Source organism: Notechis scutatus, chromosome 3, assembly GCF_049901735.1.
Source record: "Notechis scutatus isolate UNSWTSFEM ecotype Mainland chromosome 3, rNotScu1.2, whole genome shotgun sequence".
In the NCBI taxonomy this organism is placed as follows: domain Eukaryota; kingdom Metazoa; phylum Chordata; class Lepidosauria; order Squamata; family Elapidae; genus Notechis; species Notechis scutatus.
The window spans coordinates 203422540-203444669 of NC_142011.1; the positions used below are offsets into that span (position 1 = coordinate 203422540).

At 37.9% G+C, this 22130-nt stretch overlaps 1 protein-coding gene and 1 long non-coding RNA gene across 2 annotated transcripts in view; one reads left to right on the top strand and one right to left on the bottom strand.

Annotated features, from left to right (window-relative positions):
• Window positions 1-14769, bottom strand: part of LOC148131562 (uncharacterized) — a 67719-nt gene extending 52950 nt beyond the window's left edge. The window contains exon 1 of the long non-coding RNA XR_015749063.1: window positions 14631-14769. This is a non-coding gene — a long non-coding RNA (uncharacterized LOC148131562). The remainder of the gene's footprint in view (window positions 1-14630) is intronic.
• Window positions 4760-8178, top strand: LOC148131566 (mas-related G protein-coupled receptor member B4-like). The gene is made up of 4 exons (XM_087959013.1): window positions 4760-4858; window positions 7192-7371; window positions 7504-7507; window positions 8015-8178. Exons 1-4 carry the CDS (start codon window positions 4760-4762, stop codon window positions 8176-8178), a joined length of 447 nt encoding a protein of 148 aa, XP_087815139.1.
• Window positions 14770-22130: the final 7361 nt, after the last annotated feature.

Here is a 22130-nt window from a genome sequence, read left to right on the forward strand (position 1 = left end):
ATAAATCCAACAAGGCAAGGTAAGGTAATAAATCTGGCAGAACAAGATTAGGGAGTTCCAGAAGTGAAGTAACATGGCAGTAAATCAAACCAGTTGGGAGGATGCCAGGAACTCAGACAACAGCAGCCAACACTAGTTGAACTCAGTGTTTGTTCCTGACAACCTCCCCTCCCATCTGGTTCTCTTTTAAACTCCATCTCCAGGTGTGCCTTGTGAAGGGAATCAGGGCCCTTTTCTCCCTTGTAAGCCACACAACCCATGTTGCTCTCTTCTCCTTTCTTCCCTGCATGGCCTAGGATGAAGAGGGGGTGGGCCTTGGTCCTCATCTGAACCCCTTCTCCCTTGTTCTACCTCTCTCCTGTTCTGCCCAGCCTGACTTTTCCCTTCTCCAGTTTCCTTCACAGCCAACGGAGCCACTCTCCCACTCTCTGTCAGCTAATTGTCCTCCTCCTCAGACTCAGACTCTGATGGGGACATGATGGCCTCTTGTAGTTTCTGGATGCTGTAAAGACCTGGATGGTGAAAATGGTTCAGTTGAACCCCGATTGACTCTGGATATGTGGAAATTAGGGATCTGGGAGTTTAATAACTTACTGAATGGTATTGAAACTATCCAGGAGGAACCTTTGCACAGCTTTGAGTTGTTCTTAGACTAACAACTCCTGCTGTAAGAGCAGGTAGCAGTCATGAAGTGGCACCAGGTGACTGGAGTCCTATGTGGTCATCAGATGCCCCTGTGTCTCAAGTGAAAAATTTACAGAATGGTAGCACACCCAGTCTCCCTCTGTGGATTGGAGTGCTGGCCAGTGCTGACTGTCAGCTGTGGATTGGATTCAAAATCCAAGAAAGAAAACCTTAGACTCCATTAAAATAAAGAAAAATACTTTTACTGGATTTGAAGTGATAGCAACGAAAGAAAAGCAAGATCTGAGGCAAACAGGTGCAAAAATTACATATTGAAAGTTATCCCAAGTCCCCTCCCCTAGTAGTTCAAATTGGACATCCAATATTAGTGTTTTATAATGTCATGTAGGGTACATCTTCAGGTGGCTTCTCACACATCTGGTATGCCAAGACGGTTGACCTTGGCCTAGAAAAGATAAGTGGATGCAGTTGCGCAGAAAGCAGGAAAGTATTCCATCTTTTTTAGTTCACACAACTTCATCCATCTCCCCAACATCAAATTATCCCTCCCCTCATTTCCATGGCAGCCGGCAAGAGTCAAGCAGAAAAAGATATCAGGAAAAATTCTTGGAGGCTGACCCTGGCAAAGCATGAGCAGGCCCTATGCATGACAGAAATGCCAATGCTCTGATGATGCCATCGATTTGTGCGATTCAACCACGCCATGAACAACGATATCTGATGTCAACTTAGAATGGCACCAATTGTAGCAAAACTGGGAAGGAAGACTTAGATGGGATGGACATATTGTACGTGGTAAAGAAGACTTGGTGGCAAGGACAGCCATCCATTCAGAAGTTCAGAAGCACTTCACGAGAAAAGTCTTGCACTCTTTTGTATACAATACAATTCCTTATGCTACTAGGCTTGAAATTCTCAGTTTGGATAACTTAGAACTACGTCATTTATGGTCAGACCTAGCTATTGCATACAAAATTATACATGGTAATGTTTTACCCATAAATGACTTTTTCTGTTTTAATTGCAATAATATGCACATGAACAACTGCTTTAAACTCAATGTAAATCATTCTAAACTTGACTGTAAAAAATATGATTTCTGTAATAGGGTTGTCAAAGTCAGGAATGCCCTACCTAATTCAGTTGTCTCAGCTACAAATTTTCACAGTTTCAGTCACAAATTAACTTCTGTGGGTCTTACTCCATACTTAAGTGGTCAGTAGAGGGCTGTGTGCATAAGTTCACTAATGTGCCTATCATCCCTGTCATTGTACTTTTATTCTCTTATTCTTGATCTCATTTTTGTTTGATAAATTTCAATAAATAAATTAAATAAATAAATCTGGACCCTGATGGCAACGAGACTGTGGCAAACCAAAGAAATCGTTGATGGATCACATCAAGGAGGACATGAAGTGATTGGCAACTCCTTAAATGGAAGGTCATAATATAGTTGCAGAAGGCAGTTCATCATTTTGAGAAAAGATACTGCTGCTTTATGGAGTGGCATCAAGCCAACATGGGTTTGCCAAAGACAGATCATTGCAAACAAATCTTATTTCATTGTTTGATGAAGTGACTAAATTAGAGGATCAGTGAAAGACAGTGGACATACTATATTTGGATTTCAGTAATGCATTTGACAAAGTAGACCACAACCTACTTTTTGGTAAGCTAGAAAAATGTGGGATAGACAGCATCACCATCAGATAGATTTGGAACTGGCTTACAAATCACACTCAACAAATAGTCCTTAATGCTACTACATCTATAGGGAGGGAGGTAAGCAGTGGGATCCATCTTAGGCTCACTACTCTTCAATATCTTCATAAAAAACTTAGAGGAAGGAATAGAAGGGGAACCCATCAAATTTGCAGATGATACTAGGCTGGCAGGAATAGCCCAAACCCAGAAGATAGGCTCAGGATCCAGTGGACCATGACAAACTTGAACACTGGGCCCAATCCAATAAAATGAAATTTAATATAGAAAAAAGTAAGGTTTTACACTTAGGCAGAAAAAAACAGTTACAAGTACAGATTAGGTGAAACCCTAATAACTGTGAGACATCTTGGAGCCTAGTGGACAATATTTTAAATATGAGCAATGTGCGGTGGCAGCCAAAAAGCTAATGATAGAGTGATAGTGTTGAAATCAAGTGAAATATTAGTATTGCTTTTTATAAAACCTTAGTAAGGTTACATCTGGAATAGTGCATCCAGTTTGGGTCACCACATTACATAACAGATGTTGAGACTTTGGAAAGAGTTCAAAGAAGAGCAGCAAAGATAATTAGGAGATTAAAACATATGAAGAATAGTTCCAGGAATTGTGTATTTCTAGTTTAGAGAAAAGAAGGTCCAGGGGCAACATGATAGTAGTGTTTCAAAATTTGAGGGGATGCTACAAAGAAGAGAGTTATTTTCCAAACTTATTTTCCAGGACAGCAGAAGGCAAGACAAGAAACAATGGATAGAAACCAATCAAGTAGAGAAGCAACCTAGAACTAAGGAGAAATTTCTTAACAGTGATAATAATTAACCAGTGGAATAGCTTGCCTTCAGAAGTTGTGGCTGCTCCATCACTGGAGTCTTTAAAGAAGATATTGGACAGTCATTTGCCTGAAATGGTATAGAGTCTCTTACTTGCACAGCAGGTTGGACTAAAAGACTCCAAAGTCTCTTCCAATTCTATTACTCTGTATTCTGTAGATCATTGTTTCAGAGATATTTCCTTACTAGATACTTTTTTCAATAATTTTCCATTAAGGATTTTATTATATAAGAAATATATATTATATATAATTATATATATTATATATATTATATATATAATTATATATAATTATATATATTATATATAATTATATATATTATATATATATAAATATATATCAGATGAACACTATACAGAAGCCTGATGGTGGCAGATGAGATTCTCTGCCGAAACGTCGCTACAACTTTAAAAGCACAACTACTATGACGTGGGAAAATACCTGAACAAAGCTGAATGCCATACATGGAAGTACCCGTTATTCGGGTTTTCTCCCGCGCAAGATTGAAGTATCTAGGCAACGTTTCGATGAAGTCTCATTCATCATCTTCAGGCTTGTGTCTTCAGCTCTGTGCTTCTCAGAGTGAGAACACTGTAAAAGTCTGACTCACAGACGGACACAATACAGAAGCCTGATGATGGCAGATGAGATTCTGCTGAAACGTTGCTACAACTTTAAAAGCACAACTATAATGACGTGGGAAAATACCCGAACAAAGCTGAAGGCCATACATGTAAGTACCGCGAAAACTTAAGAAAAAATATATATATATATATATATATATATATATATATATATATATATATATATATATATATATATATATATATACACACACACACATACATACATACACACACAACTATTAAATAAAGAGATATATTAAAGAAAATGAAAATGTTCAGAAAAATGATTCAATTCGGCAGATGTTACACCTTAGAAATTCCTCAAAGCCTTCAACAATGATGAAACTTCCAATGTCTTCCTTCCTTGGCAATGTTGGAAATACATTTAAGGATGTATTTACCTTGAAAATATCCTATAGGAGACTCTATAGTAGCATAGTAAGACATTTGTACATGAAAATTTTTATTTTGTATGAGATAAACTGTTTTTTTGTTTTCATCATTTTTTTTACAAAAAAAAATGGCAAAATTTCCATTCCATGGGAGACATGCATCCTGAATTTTAGACTCATTTTGTAAGATGGCCCATTTGAGGTACCTTGGTTCAAAAATTGTTGGCCTACCATACACCCAGTTAAAGGTTATGGCAGCGAGAGTATCATGAGTACATAGACACTGTAAATCAATTCCGTTTTGAAAGTACACATGACATTGAACTCTCCTTAGAAACATCTGCCTCATGCATTTCTCTTTCAAAGTTATGGGAAACCATTGTATCATAATTTGAGATTTTTGAAACATCCCTGGAAACAATAAACACCCTGATTTAATCAACATTCTTGGCAAGAAATAATGGATTTCTTTAATCCATTAAGATAACCAACCTTTCTCAAAATGTATAAAAGCACCCCCTTTGCATTTTCTGCCAAAGAGCATGGGCTTCGTACTAGAGGAACAACCATTTATAATCATTCAGAAGAAAGTATTAAGCTTCAAAATCCACTGGCAAATCAACAGGTATGGCTGGAAAAAGGTAGGACTTTCAACTATGAGGTGGTAGAACCCCAAAGACTTTCTTGGGGAAGATCAAAAGCAATTATTCATTTAGAAACAGGAACAATAAAATCAGCTAGCGCATCTAATATTATTTTCTTTCTGTAAAATGTTCTTGGAGTTGATTTCTGTGATAGCACTTGTCTCTGCTTTTTTGACTTACTCTATATCTAAGGGAAAGCTTTACTTTCTCTTGTTGAGTAAGATGGCTCCTGAAAAGAATGGATCATCATTAGTATGGCAAAGTAGCAGTAGAAACATAATAAAGAAAGAGACTTTTTTTTAAAAAAAAAAAAATAACCTCCTTCAATTAAATTGGTTTTTTACAGCATCAACAACAGTAGCAATAATTTCTTCAGACAAAGATTTCTCTAGTGATTAGAAGTTTTCACCTTTTTTCTCCCATTCCTTTTTTTCCTTCCCCTTATTTTCCTCGATTTTCTAGGGAAAAAAAATGTTTTGATAGTATTCCATGCAGCCACAGGTATTTCCCTTTACTCATTCAGTGGTGTGTACTTCTTTTATTCAGCAAACTAAGAAAGAAAAAAATTGCAGCAGGGGGATACAGTTCACACTACTAAACAATTGCCAAGAGTGTCTGATGACTGCATCAAGTATACTAACGTATACATGTTTTTATTAAATATTAAAAAATATAAAAAAAAATAAGAAAAAAAAGAAAAAAAGGTGGGAAAAAAAGGGAGGGGAAAAAAAAAAAAAAAAAAAAAAAAAAAAAAGAAGGGGGGGGGGGGGGGGGAATGTTACTTTAGGGGTTTGGGGGGGGGGGGGGGTCATAGGTAGACAGTCAAAGTTTAAGTTTTGGGGGTTGGGGAAAACTACAGGGGTTGGGGGCCAGGTATGTTGGACCAGGAACAGAGAAGACTGTGTGGATATTTGTCACTAATCTTATTTCTGTTTTGAACAAAAGCCCATCTTGCAGATAAACTGACCTTCCAATTTTCAACTCAAATACTATGAAAAACAAGACACCCATGGTTAAGTTATGGTGTTTGGTTATACATTCAAGGGTCTGTTTATCCATCAGTGGTCTTATCTGCGAGTATACATGGGTTATACCAGTGATCCCCAACCTTTTCTACGCCGCGGCCCGGTACCGGCATCAGCTGGGCGCCGCGGCCCGGTACGCATCAGCTGGCGCCGCCATCTTTTGATGAAAAAGTGCTTCCGGTGACCTCACCGGAAGCACTTTTCATCAAAAAGATGGCGGCGTTGCCGTGAGCTTTTCCGGTAGAAATGGCTTTCTACCCGGAAAAGCTCACCGAGCGTGAGCGCCGCCATCTTTTGATGAAAGCGTGCTTCCAGTGAGCTTTCTACCTGGAAAAGCTCACCGGAAGCACTTTTCATCAAAAAGATGGCGGCGCCCAACAAGCCAGCGGCCCGGTAGGAGTTGTTCCGCGGACCGGTGGTTGGGGACCCCTGGGTTATACAATGATCAGACAGGATTCATAACTGGCTACAGCACAATGGATCATATCCAGGTTGTTCAGTAATCATTGAAAGACACAATGAGTACACCATGATTCTGTGCATGGCTTTCATTGACTGTGAAAAGGCATTTGACTCTGTATTCCAGCAAACAATAATTAATGCATTGCTCAACCAAGGCATAGAAATTGCTTACATAAACTTACTACAATCAATATATGAAAAACTGAGGACCCAGATTGTTGGGGGGGCAATATGCTGACTCTGTAAACTGCTTAGAGAGGGCTGTAAAGCACTGTGAAGCAGTATATAAGTTTAATGGTATTGCTATTGCTATAAGAATCTATGAATTGCAAATGTGCATCTTTTCCGAAAACTCCACCTCTCCTTCCAAAGCTCTTGCAGACCTCTTGCAAATATCTTGCTGGCCAGTGGTAGATATGGGATGTTTATTTATTCTGTCTATATATCTAATACATTAGACATTTATTTATTGGCTGCCTCTTGGCTTGCTTTCATGAATTGTCATAAAAAAAATTGGAGTTTTCTCTTAAGAGAAAATCCCCTTTTAATCACTTAGTTTTCTTTTGGCTGTAAAAAAATTCTGAAAATAATATACCATAGTTTAGGACTTATTGTATGCCTGTCTTGTCTCTCTCGGCAGGTATTTATGTACATAAGGAGAATACAGAAGAAAGAAAATTGAGCTGAATAGAATGGTAGAGTTTAGCCCTACCTCATTATTTGATTCAGAGATGGAGTATAATACCTACAACAATCTAAATTCCTCATTCTTTGATTCAGAGGTGAAATATAATGTCTACGACAATCCAAATTAGTCTGAAATTGAAAATTTCCAAATTCCAGATATTCCAATTTTTACCAAGATTATCATCATTAATGTCATTCTTTTTTACTATCTGCTTTTTGGGACTTTTAGGGAATGGAAAAGTCATCTGGATCCTTGGTTTCCATATGAAAAGGAATTATTTCTCCATCTATGTCTTGAATTTGGCTGTGGCTGATTGTGGAGTACTCATAATGAAGGTTTTGATTCAAATATTTGATATCCTTAGTCAAAATAGAATATATTGTATTTTTCTCCTCCTTTATTTTGTGTTGTATAATACTAGTCAACTTACTAATAAGCATCAGTGTGTATCTGTGTTTTTTCCACAGATCAGTATGTATCTGTGTTTTTTTGGCATCAGTACCGTCGGCCACCCAAATTGTCCATCATTGTATGTGTTATCACTTAGGTTCTGCTCATTGTATGGTCTGTCCTGGAAATGGTAATTGGATTTATAAACCTTCTTCTAATGTCTGGGATTATTTTATTTGCACTCATAGCTTACCCACTGGTAGTCATTTCTGCTCTGATTCTGCTTGTTAAAATTTTCATTAAACAACGCCAGCAAAAGCAGAAAAAAGTGTTGATGGTAATCTTGCTTGCACTCATGTGCTTCATTGTACTTCGTTTGCATGTGACCATATCAGGCATTATTCTTTACAGTATACTAACAAAGAACAATGTTATGAACAATTTTATCGCTATTTCATGAGTTCTTTCTGGAATCAACATTAGAAAATGAAATGACGGATGACATTTTTTTACATTTTGCAGATAGAATCCTCCCCTTTATTCAACCTTTAATTATTTTTGATATGGTATCTGATATCTGTATTGTAGTAAATAGCAGCATTAATCCAATCCTTTATTTCCTGGCTGGGAGAAATAAGGACGACCGATCCAGAGCATCCATGAAACCTGTGCTCCACAGGGTTTTCAGAAATGAGGAAGATGCCAAGGAAGATGAGATGCAGGCTAATGAAACTCCATATGAATATTTCTGAAAAGTTTATTGTTCATTATTTAATTGGTTGGGCTAAGAAGATAGATTTTTGATTGTTTATACATTGTGGTTTATTAAGTACAACTGTGTACAACCTGTGCCCACAAGATCTTTCCCTACATGTTACATCACAGAGATAGAAATGATATTCTAAAGAGAAGTCTAGAGAAACTAATAATCAAAAAGCTCTCCCCATCTGAGTATTCATGAAGCTTGCATTCCACAGGGTTTTCAGGAAAAAAAGGAAGGCATCAAGGAAGATGAGATGATGCAGCCTGATGGAACACAGTTATGATCATTTCTGAAAATACTGATATTTCTTGCTTTGCTGGCTGAGCAATGAGAATGGATTTTTTGTTTTGTTTTTATATGTTGTAATTCACATCACGGAGACAGAAATAATGTTCCCAAACAGAAGTTCAGAGAAACTAACAATCAAGAGGCTTTCCCTGTCTAAAAATGGGAGGGAGGGCGGAATGGTTGGGACATGTTAATGATACATTTAAATTTGTTACTTTTCAATTCACATTGGACCACAATTTATGTTCCAGTTCTACAAAGGAATGATTGAGTCTGTCATCTGCACCTCTATAACTGTCTGGTTTGGTTCTGCAACCCAACAAGACAGACACAGACTTCAAAGGATAATTAGGACTGCAGAAAAAAACAATTACTACCAACCTGCCTTCAATCGAGGACCTGTATACTGCACGAGTCAAAAAGAGGACTGTGAAAATATTTACAGACCCCTCACATCCTGGACATAAACTGTTTCAACTCCTACCCTCAAAACGAGGCTTTATAGCACTACACATCAGAACTAGATACAAGGAGAGTTTTTTCCTGAACACCATCAATCTGCTAAACAATAATTCCCTCAACACTGTCAAACTATTTACAAAGTCTGCATTACTATTACTATTAATCTTCTCATCACTCCTTATCACCCATCCCCTCCCACTTGTGACTGTATGGCTATAACTTCGTTGCTTGTATCCTTACAATTTATGTTGACTCTTTCCTAGTATAATTTGATTGCTTATTGTACCCTATGACTATTATTGAGTGTTGGACCTTATGATCCTTGACTCTTGACAAATGTATTTTTTTTTTATGTACACTGAGAGCATATGTACCAAGACAAATTCCTTGTGTGTCCAATCACACTTGGCCAATAAAATAATTCTATTCTATTCTATTCCTTTGAAAAGATATGAGACCTCAACACTCTTATTTGGGTGGAAGCTCACAAAGGTTTGCTGAAGTCTGTAGTTTCCATCCTTCTGAATATAACTTTGCACCATACAGAATTTCATGATAAGACATTATTTTTTTGTTTGTATGTCTAAGGAGAATCAGTGAAAAACAGTTTGGTCTTAGCTTGCTATACAGCTATCTATAAAATATTCTGCCAAATCACCATGCTGTTAAAAATAATCTGTGATAAATCTTTTTTAAGTGAATGCTATCTTCCAACTCCCCAATAGGAATATTTATTGTCGCTAGGGGGAAAGAGGGGCATCTGAGTGGCAAGGCCTTTGATGTCTCCTTTCCAGTTACAGTCTCCTTTACAGACTGACCCAACTATTCCTTGCTGTTGTCACTCTGCTGTTGAAGTCAGCTATATGTTTCTCCTACAGTTTTGCATGTCAATTTTATTTCCTCAGTGATTGTACAAATCAAATCAAATCAATCCATCTGATCCATGAATTCATCTACTTTCTTTGGTTACATCAGTCGATATATAGCTGGAACTCCATTTTCTGAAACCTCCAAGTGATACATAAATCAAACAGTTTGGAGGGAGTTGGAAGTGTCAAGAAAACTCAATTAAAAATGGGTTATGGGCAGTCTACAAAACAATGAATTCCAGTATTAAATCACACTTTTAAGGAGTCCAAAAGTTAGAGGTTTTGTTGGATAAAAACAAAGCATTGAAAGAATTCACATTTGCCTATATCTTCTCCTTTACCAGGACAAAAGAAACTACATAGTGGAACAGTTGGTTGCCCTGGGGGCTTCATGGGTATTGATCTAAATTACAATATTAAAAAAAGTTGTGATGTTTATATTTAGTAGCAAAATAAGGCACGTTTTGCTGCTTTAATTTTCACACAAAAATTTCAGGCAGTCTTTTATTGTAGCATCTAATCAGTTGCTAATTAAGCCATGAACTATTGTGTCATAGTGGTTAGAATGCAGTTGTTGTTAGTCACAAAGTCATGTCCAACCCATCATGACCCCATGGACAACATTCCTCCAGGCCTTTCTGTCCTCTACCATCCCCTGGAATCCATTTAAGCTCAAACTAAGTGCTTCAGTGACTCTATCCAGCCCAGTGGTGGGATTCAAAAATTTTTATTACTGGTTCTGTGGGTGTGGCTTGATGGGTGTGGCTTGGTGGGTGTGGCTTGGTGGGTGTGGCAGGGGAAGGATACTGTAAAATCTCCAGTCTCACCCCACTCCTGGGGGAAGGTTACTGCAAAATCCCATTCCCTCCCCACCCCACTAACCTGTTTTCCAGCTCCGTTCTCCTGTGCAGGGTAACAAAAGAAGACCCAGCCGATCAGCTGGGACTCGGGAGGCAGAGAATAGATGGGGGCGGGGCCAGTCAGAGGCGGTATTTGCCGGTTCTCCGAACTACTCAAAATTCCTGCTACCATTCTCCAGAACTGGTCAGAACTTGCTGACCTCTGCCTGTAATAACTAAAATTAGACTGTAATGAATTGCACAGAAGAGGAAAGATCATGTAATGGCACAGATTATGATAGACTGGTATAATGGATGATGGCATTGCTGTCAAATTGGGAAGAAGACAGCCAAGTAACAGTCAATGCCAATGACCATCAGAAGAAATTGACCAGTGCAGTAAGTGCTTTTAATAATTCTGTGAGGGAATATTAAGCAGAACTATCTCAGTGATAAAATTTAGTATATTATTACATCCTTGTAGTATTGGTTGGAGATTTGTTTTGCTTCATTTATGATTGGTTATTGACAAAACCATGAATAGGTGTCAGACTTTTGAGATAGGGCAGGTCAGGAAACAGATACAGGCAGCTAATACTGGAAATGTAGTAATATCAGCTATAATAAGAAAATATTGAAAGCCTGACAAATTAATCTATTTTGATTCTTGGCTTGGTTTTATCTTTCTATGTGGCAATATTGCTACCACTTCCCTTTAGATGACTCACCATTTAGGGACAAAACTACTGATTTGAATGTTCTCTTCCTCTTCTTTCCATGTCTTTCTGTTATTAGCACCAGGGAAGAAATAGAAGAAAACAAAAACTGGAAAAATGAGAAAATACCATTGCAGGAAGAAATTATTAAGAAAATATTGGAATGTGCTGAAATGAGTAGATTGACATTTGAAATTAGAGAACAAGAGGATAAACAATTTTATAAAATTTGGGACCTTTTCTACCAATGGTTAGATAATAAAATACAATAATAGAATATTTAGAATTCTAGGAAATAATAAATATATAAAGATATATTTCTTTTTTTATATATCATATCTATAATAATGTTTTTAGGATAGATTTGGTATGATTATATGATTTGTTATAAAATAAATTAAGTAAATTATATTTATCTCGCAAAGTATGAATGAACAAAATTATAGTCAAATGATTGTTTAATAGTGATACCAGGGTATTTAATTTCTGATTGATAATATGAATTATTATGTAATATAACTGTAATTGAGACTATGAAATGGATGCACAAAAAACTGGTAAACCAACCGACACACTGCTTGCATATTTATGAAAGAAAGCTGGATGTTTTTATGTTTTGTTTGTTTTGTTTGTCTTTAAAAACCAATAAAATTGTTTTCCAAAAAACAATTGCTGAAATCTCATAAAATTACGTTAGATTACTCTACACTACACTAAAGTAAAGGGGGATGTGGTGGCTCAGTGGCTAAGATGCTGAGGTTATGGATCAGAAAGGTCGGCAGGTCAGTGGTTCGAATCCCTAGCACTGTGTAATGGGGTGAGCTCCCGTTACTTGTCCCAGCTTCTGCCAACCTTGCAGTTTGAAAGCACGTAAAAAATGCAAGTAGAAAAATAGGGACCACTTTGGTGGGAAGGTAACAGCGTTCTGGGTACCTTCGGCATTTATTCATGCCGGCCACATGACCACGGAAACATCTTTGGACAGCGCTGGCTCTTCGGCTTTGTAACGGAGATGAACACCGCCCCCTAGAGTGTCCCCTCCAGAGCACGAGGCCTGGGTAATTTACCTTAAATAAACCTTTACCTTACATTAAAGTAAAATATAGAACAAAATAATAAAATAAAATGAAGCATACGATGAAACATATATAACAACACAGAAACAACCTTAAAATGATCTTCGTAGAAGATCTCAAAGGACATCTTTTGGCAAAAATATGAGTAATTACTCAAGCAGAATGCAGGGGAGAAAAAGGGCAAAAAGTAAGCAAAAGAAATCCCAACCAACAAAAAGGATAAGAACATATATTGAAATACCTCTGCCCTCAGTGACCTGAACCTGTCTTCCTAAGGTTCTAGGTAGCTAACATTTAATTAAAACATATTAGACTAATCCATACTACACTAAAGTGAAACATAAAACAAAATAATAAAATACAGTGAACAATGCAATGAAACAATAGTCATATAAAACACCATAGAAGCCGGCTTAAAATCATCACCATAGGACAAGGGTCTTCAAACTTGACAAGTTTAAGATTTGTGGACTTCAACTCCCAGAATTCCTGAGCTAACATGACTGAAGGAGGAATTCTGGGAGTTGAAGTCCACAAGTCTTGAAGCTGTACACTTTGGAGACCCCTGCAATAGAAGGTATCAAAAGTAAGGACATATTATTTTTGCAATAATATAAAATAAGTCATTTACTTGGGCAGAATGTAGAGGAGAAAGAGCAGGGAAAAGGTAAACAAAGGAAACCCCAACCAAAAGAGAGAGAGAGAGAAGAAGAAGATTTAGTAGGACAGAAGGCAAAGATTGAAATATCTATGCTCTATATGAACTGAAAAATCTAATCAAGAAGTACAGTGGCACATTGTATGTTATATCCATAGAAGGCTCTCCAGAATAAAACAAGGAAGTTAGAGTCTGGTAGAAGAGAACCAGAAAAGGATAATGCCACAAATTTTCTGACAACATTTGAAATGATTGACCCTGCACTTATAATTTAGTGGTACAAAATACAAGTGCTCTAAGCCCCTCTATAGTGGATGTGTCAGAAAGTTCCACGCAGACTCCAAACACAGTTTCTGAGACTCATCCTGAACTTGCAAAGAGTCAATTTCATATAACAGATACCTTGAAGAACGTTTTATTTTTGCTAAAAGAATTTTAGCAAAAATTTAAAAACTGAGTGAAAATCTTTTAAAAGTTAGTAGCTAATGATTGCTAGGAGAATAAAACATAATGGATTCAGCCAGATTCAGTAGGGTTTGAGCTACTTGATGAGTTTTCCATTGTTCTCCAAAGATGGATGTTTTGTCATTGATCATTGATGAGCAAGATTAATATCAGTAAGGCATTCCAAACAAGGTGTCCCAAACTACAAATTTTAATGTTAACACTAATCTTTATTGTGATGGTCCCCCTTTCCATTCAAAACACCATAATTTTAAAAAAGGATTTTTAAAAATAGAGAGACAAATTGCAGAAAAAAACAATTACTACCAACCTGCCTACAATTGAGGACCAATATACTGCACGAGTCAAAAAGAGAGTTGTGAAAATATTTACAGATCGCTCACATCCTGGACATAAACTGTGTCAACTCCTATCCTCAAAACAACACTATAGAGCCCTGCAAACCAGAACAACTAGACACAAGGACAGTTTTTTCCCAAATGCCATACCTCTGCTAAACAAATAATTCCCTCAACACTGTCAAACTATTTACTAAGTCTGCATTACTATTAATATTAATCTTCTCATCATCCCTATCACCCATCTCTTCCCACCTGTGACTGTATGACTGTAATTTTGTTTCCTTAAGATTTATATTGACTGTTTCCTAGTATGATTTGATTGCTTATTTGTACCCTATGACTATCATTAAGTGTTGTACCTTATGATTCTTGATGAATATATTTTTTCTTTTTATGTACACTGAGAGCATATGCACCAAAGACAAATTCCTTGTGTATCCAATCACACTTGGCCAATAAAGAATTCTATTCCCAATCTGTTTTAGAAAGAATAGCAGCTAACAAATAATAGCATGAGAATAGAATTCATAATAGATATGTTAACATTTATTGGAATCAGAGATGAAAAGATTGGGGTCACAGCATTCTGGAACAAAATTTGACTCATTTGCCAGAGGATTTGCTGATCCCATTCTAATTGTCCCCCAGTCCTGTCCTGAGCTCAAAGAGGAATATTCTGCAAATAACAACTATCACAACACGAACTCTAACTTTACTGCTGACATACCTGGTGATGATATAGGAAGAATCTCCAGAGGAGACTAGGAGGTCTCTTTCAGAATCGAAGGATGAGGTCTTTTTCAGTGAATTCGGTTGGCCTTCGCCTGATGAAGTTAGTTCCTTCTTCAGAAAAAGGGAATTGAGCTGGACATCAGCAGCTGCAGATTTTCTTAGGAAAAAAAGGAACTTGTGTTATATGCATCTCTGATTTTTGCAGCTGAATGTGTTATATCACATGCAAGATGCACAAGCAGTACTGAAAGATCCTATCAAAAGGCTAAACACATTTTCAGGTCATGAACTGAATGTCAGCCCTGAACCAGAGATGGTATTCAGCAGGTTCTGACCAGTTCTAGAGAACCGGTAGCAGAAATTTTGAGTAGTTCGGAGAACTGGCAAATACCACCTCTGACTGGCCCCGCCCCCATCTATTCTCTGCCTCCCGAGTCCCAGCTGATTGGCTGGGTCTTCTTTTGTTGCCCTGCACAGGAGAACAGAGCTGGAAAGCAGGTTAGTGGGGTGGGGAGAGAATGGGATTTTGCAGTAACCATCCCCCAGGAGTGGGGAGTGAATGGGGATTTTACAGTATCTTTTCCCCTGCCACGCCCACAAAGCCATGCCCACCAAGTCATGCCATGCTCACCAAGCCATGCCCACAGAACTGATAATAAATTTTTTTGAATCCCACCACTACCCTGAAGCCCTTTTATAATGTCTTCAGGGCTGCCACAGGGAGGCTGGTCAGAGGTATGAGAATGGGAGGGAATGGGAGGGGGGAATAGACTTGTAGCCAAAATAAAAATTCTTCCTCCTGGGAACCAAGGATGTTCCCACCAGGTGCTGGTGAAGGCATGGACTGAAACCAACTGGAGTTGGGACTATGACCTGGTTGGGTCATATGATGGACATGTGAACCGGGAAGGAAAAACTTTGCTTTTTAATTTGGGTGGGGAAAACCTCAGGACTTCAGAATCAGGTTTTCATCAGAATGCCAATACAATATGCCTAATAAATTTGGACTTTGAGGTGCATCTTGGCCTTGGAGTTTTCATTGCATGGATCCTGTTATTTAGAACCCTAACCCTGAAATTTGGTTCACATGTTTGTTTGTTTTTACAGTATGAGAAAGGAGTAGTTAATGTAGTGTTTAAGAATCCTCTTGTTAGACATGACATAGTTAAGTGTTTGGAATAGATATAAAATAAGGTAAGTAAGTAAGTAAGTAAGTAAGTAAGTAAGTAAGTAAGTAAGTCAGTCAGTCAGTCAGTCAGTCAGTCTTTATTGATTAGTCCTTGGGCCATATCAAAGTGCAAAGTTCCAGCAACAAATTGTTATCCAGGGTCCCTACTCCCATTAATCAAGGTTTATAAGGCTAAGGTTACCACGATGCTCTTGTATGGAGCAGAAATTTGGGGTCTTTACTCAACCACAGTCCTAGAACAATTACAGTCCCAGCATTTGAGATGTATTTTGAATGTAGACCAAGAACATCTGCTGCAGCAGTTAGAGCTGAATTGGGAATTTATACAATTCAGGCATTATCTAAAATTAGAGCTTATAACTACTGTTGCAAAGTTAATGAAATGGAGACTGATAGACTACCCAAATTATGCCTACCAGAGCAAATAAAACTATAATCACAAATCTCCTGGATCATTACCCTAACAAATTTTGTAAGAAGCTGTGGTCTTCCTATCTCTTGTGTAACAGGAGAACAATCTTAAAAAAAGACTTGCCCAAAGAATTAAGGATATAGATGCACGAACTGATATAGCTACCTTACTGGTAGGTAACTTGAAATGGTTGAGTAAATACAAATGTACTTTCCAAGTAGATAGTTACTTGAAGTCACAACTCCCAAAACATCTTAGGGAGATATTCACGAGAACGAGATTTGAACAGCTTGACACAATGGTTAGATACGGAAGATTTCATGCAATACTGTACAATGAGTGGCTCTGCATTTGCGGAGCGGCAGAGGTAGAGGACCTGGCTCACATCCGATTTGACTGTTGCCTGTAGAAGAGGATGAGAGACAGGTATCTTGGTCTATATCAGACGAATGACCCATTGGGATACCCATATCAAAATAACTTACCTTATGTCCAGCCAGAACTTGAAAATAACATTTAAAGTAGCACAGTATTTAAACAAAATGATTCGGTTGAGATCTGCATATGTGGGATTGATTGGGGTAGACTGCAAGGGCGACTCCAAATATAATGTTATTATATTTTATCTATATCATAAATTATTGTACATTTTTACAATTTTATTTTGGATTGTATTTTATTACTATTTCATCTTAAATCGTATTTTGTCTAGATTCCATTTTAAATAGTATTTTATCAAATTTCATTTTGAATTGCTTTTATTAAATTTTAGTAACAATTTGTTGCTGGAACTTTGCACTTTGATATGGCCCAAGGGCTAATCAATAAAGATTTACTTACTAGATATAAAATAAGTTTATTTCCTAAATTGCCCTTAGAGGGTGTCACCACAAAAAACCTTTTTAAAAAAAGAAAAGAAAAGGGAGACCACGGATGGCATAGGGCATAGGTTGATGATAACTTAGCCAATGCTTTTGAATGAAATGCATTTGAGACTGAAAATGAAAAAATACTTAGAAAAAAAGGTTATTCTTGCCATTGGTTTACATATATAAACTGCCTGAAAGATTTAAAATGTATTTTTTAAAAAAATATATATATTTTATGGTTTAAAAATAATTGTATCAATGTTCATCTTCAAAATTAAATTGCAACAATATTTGCAATAAGATCCTTATCATTGGTATGTAACTTGCATTTCTTGATCTGTAAAAAAATATTTTAATCCAATTTAAGTGTTTCAAAACATTTAAACACTAGTTCGATACCCGTGCTTAGCTATGAAACTATGTCGTCAGGCTTAGTTTTGGGGGAGGAAAATAAGGGGAAAAAATTCTGCCTCTGCCTACCGGCATCCATCGGTATTCATCTGGCAAGCGTCCTGTCAGTGTGTGAGAGAGTTGAGGGCTATTTGGAAAGTGAAACAGTATTTGCTGTGTGAGCAAGGAGACAGCAAGGAGCCTGGACGTGGTTTAGCTCAACTGTTCTGTACTAAATCTGATTTCTGCTTATGAAACTGAACTGAAACTCTTCTCCTCTGCTTGTATTTTGCATTTGGAACATAATTTTTTTCAGGTGGGGAGGGGTTAGTAGAACTCCTTAGCATCAGAGCATGTTAATAATAATAATATAGGAAATACTAAGGCTCTGATGGTCATTCAGAAAAATCCTTTCTCAATGAGCACCTAGAAGCCAAGAGGAACATACGTACCAAATTTCAAGTTTGTAGGCTTTACGGTTCTGGAGATTTTGTGATGATGTGTGAGTGGTATTTCGCAGATAGATAGATAGATAGATAGATAGATAGATAGATAGATAGATAGATAGATAGATAGATAGATAGATAGATAGATAGATAGATAGATAGATAGATAGATAGATAGATTTAAAAATCAGCATGTGCCAACCATGGTTTTTCTTTGTTATCATCTCCCTTCTAAAAAGGCTTCTTGTAGTGACACTTCTAAGGACAATTTAGGAAATAGCCTTCTATATCTATTCTGGTCCTATTTTAACTTGTATTCCTAATCTGTTTTTTGTGGTGCTGTTTTTGATAGGTTGGATTCTTTTTTCCCTTTGTGTAAAGACAGATGCAAAAAAACAAGTAGTTCTGCTTTCTCCCTGTTGCTTGTCACTTTCTTGCCACTTTCTCCGAGCAATGGACTAACTGTTTCCTTGACTTTTTTCTTGTTTTTAATATGTTGGAAGAAGCTTTTTTTGTTATTTTTTTTTTTTACTTTTGTTGCAAGCCTTTGTTCATTGTGAGCCTTAGCTTTCCTCACTTCATTTTTGCAGGCTTGGGCTATATGCTGATATTCTGCCTTAGTTATGTGCCCTGTTTCCACTTTTTATACTTGTCCTTTTTGTCTTTCAATTTGTCAGAGAGTTCTTAATGCAGCCATGCTGGTTTCTTTTGAGAGTTGTTATTTTTCTTCTTCATTGGTATTGTGCTAGACTGGGCTTTTATAATCTCACTTTTCAAAATTTCCCAAGCTTCTTGAGTTGTTTTCCCCTTGAGGATTCTCATCCATGGAATCCTTCCCAAGCTCTCTCTGAGTTTATTGAAATTAGTTTTCTTAAAGTCCAAGACTCTAGTTTGACTTTGTTCTATGGCTTGTACTTGCATAATGTTGATCATGCACACACACCCAACATTCCTGGAGCTTCAACACCTTCTATCGTTTCATCTCTGTTACGATCGTATTTTTAACCACTTCCTTTGCATCTTGTGTGCGATCATACTTGCAGAAGTCAGAAATGCATATGACACAAATTCTTTTTTTGTTTTTTCGAAGAAAGTTTGTAGCTTCGTCCTGCTCAATCTCCCTTTTTCTAAAGAAGGAACTAATGGCATCAAGTGAAGGCCAACCGAATTCCCTGAAAAAGCTTGGTGGGCGTGGCAAGGGAAGGATACTGTAAAATCTCCATTCCCTCCACATCCCTAACCTGCTTTCCAGTTCCATTCTCCTGTGCAGAGTAACAAAAGAAGACCCAGTTGATCAGCTGGGACTCAGGACGTAGAGAATAGATGGGGGCGGGGCCTGTCAGAGGTGGTATTCCAAACTACTCAAAATTTCTACTACCGGTTCTCTGAACTACTCAAAATTTCTTCTACCGGTTCTCCAGAACTGGTCAGAACCTGCTGAATACCATCTCTGAACTAGCCCCCTCATTCTCTGCCATCCCCTTCTTTTGCCCTCAATCGTTTCCACCGTTAGTGTCAGCCTTCAAGATCTTCTACTATTGCTTTGGCTGCCATAAGTAATGGGGGAAGGAGGTGGGATATTGTCTGGGAAGAGAGCTGGAGGTGTTACATTCTTGTGTTGTGTAAATGAGGAGAGGGGGGAGTATAAATCCCTGCTTTTAGGTTTCTATTTCTCGCTTTGCTTTCTTTTCTCTGCGCAGCTGCAAACCTTTATCAAAATATGCCAAGGTCAACGGACAGAGGCCTCATCACCACCTGGAGATGTCTACGTGATCATATTCAGAACTTTTAATTGGAAGAATCTTTTGAACTATGGGGGGTGGGAACAATTTCATCACTTTGTATGTGTGATCTGCGCGCCTAATTTCTCAGATTCAGAATCCTATTGATGCTACCACTTCATTTTTCAGTAAAAGAATTCTTTTCTCTAATTTATGGAGTCTAAGTATTTCTTTCTTGGATTTTGAATGGAGCACCGACTGACAGTTAGGCTCTTCTCCAGTGAGTCCTTTCTTCTCATTAGGTGGCCAAAGTATTTGAGTTTCAACTTCAGGATCTGGTCTTCTAAAGAGCAATCAGGGTTGATCTCCTCTAAGACTGACTGGTTGGATCGCCTTGCAGTCCGAGGGACTCACAGGATCTTCTCCAGCACCCTAGTTCAAATGCAGTATTTGAATGCAGGATTGCAGGCTAATTCTGCCCACATCCTGAAGTTTGAACCTGATGGGGCTTAAAGTTGAATAACCCTGGGCTAGTGCATGCTGTGACATAGATTTTAACCCACAAATTTAAGGCTGGAGTTTTCCTCCTGAAAAAAAATGAGTGCTACAGTTAAGAGCTTTTACATTTCTCACAGTTGGAAGAGATTTATGTAGACTGTGATGAGTTAAGATTAAGAGAGTTTGTAAATAAAAGAAACAGTGCAGCATTCCCTATATTTAGACTTCAAAGAAAACCACACACACACACACACACATACACACACAAACACACATATACAAACACATCTTGTATATTCTATTAAAATCCTTGATCACTACCCAAAACTAGATTAATGAGATTTACTAAGAAATAAATGAGTAATAGAGGCCACATCCTTTCTAAATTAATACACATAAATTTTGTTTCTGTGGGACAAGAATAAATATTATCTCAATTCCTGCAGAATGTTCTACAAGAATGTAAACAGAGTATATAAGTGTTGCTACAGCTGCCTCTTGTAGTGCTGGTAGCTGTAGATGCCTGGATGTGGAAAACAGGGTTCAGTCTAATAACACTCTGGATGGAATAGAATAGAATAACAGGGTTGGAAAAGACCTTGGAGATCTTCTAGTCCAACCCCTGCTTAGGTAGGAAATCCTACAACACTTCAGACAAATGATTATCCAATCTCTTCTTAAAAACTTCCAGTGTTGGAACATTTACAACTTCTGGAGGCAAGTTGTTCCACTGATTAATTGTCCTCACTGTGAGGAAGTTTCTTCTTAATTCCAGGTTGCTTCTCTCCTCAATTAATTTCCAACCATTATTTCTTGTCCTGCCTTCAGGTGCATTGGAGAATAGCTTGACTCCCTCTTCTTTGTAGCAACCCCTGAGATATTGGAAGACTGCTATCATGTCTTCCTTTTCATCAAACTAGACGTACCAGTTCCAGCAACCGTTATTTAGATGTTTTAGCTTCCAGTCCCTTAATGGTATTGCAATTACCCAGGTGAAACATATGCACAGCTTGGATGTGAACTGGTTGTGACTGTAAGTGCAGCCCACCCCTGCCTACATCCTGTAGATTCAATTATTCTACCATAGTGTCACTAGCATGGTCCGATGTGCAGTAGGAACATCTCCTACCTTCACCATCAATGTTAGAGTACATCAAGGACCAGCACTTTCACTCCTATTATTCATTGTGTGCATGGACATTGTGATGCTTAACCTCCAGTTGCCCATCCATGATCACTCCTCTATGCTGATATCTTCTTGGTGAATGAGCAATGTGAAGACCTCAAAGAGCAAACATGGCAATGGAACAAACAGCTTGCCAAATCTGGATTTTGAGTAAAAAAAACCCAAGAAAACAGAATATATGGAATGTGGCCCCCAAACAAATGGAACCATCGATATTGGAGAAGACCTGAGGAAAGCAGAGCAATTCAAGTACCACAATTCCCTCATATGCAGCAACCGTGAGAGGTTTCCAGACACATGTGCTCAATGATCAATGTAACCTTGATGAAGTGGTGCCAGGTAACTGGAGTCCTGTGTGATCATCAGATTCCTTAAAACTTCAAGTCAAAGATTTACAGAATGATAGGACGCCTAGTTTCCCTCTACAGATTGGAATGCTGGCCAATGACGGCAAGGCATGAGGAGATCCTACACACAATGGAAATACAAATGCTCTGATGTTGCATTGGACTAAAGCGATTCAACCACACCATGAATGGTAACATCCAACGTCAATTGGGAGCAGGTGTGTAATTCTACCGATTTTGACCGGTTCTATAGAATAGATTGTTATGATTCTGCACAGTTCGGAGAACTGGCAAATCGTGCCCCTGGCTGGCCCCACCCCTCTTCGCCCACCCCTCCCCTCCCAGCCAGTCCTTATCGCACTTGTGCGACATTGTGTGCATGCCCGATATCGCTGACTACATTCTTCCCCACCCAGTCACTCCTCAAGGTATTTCTT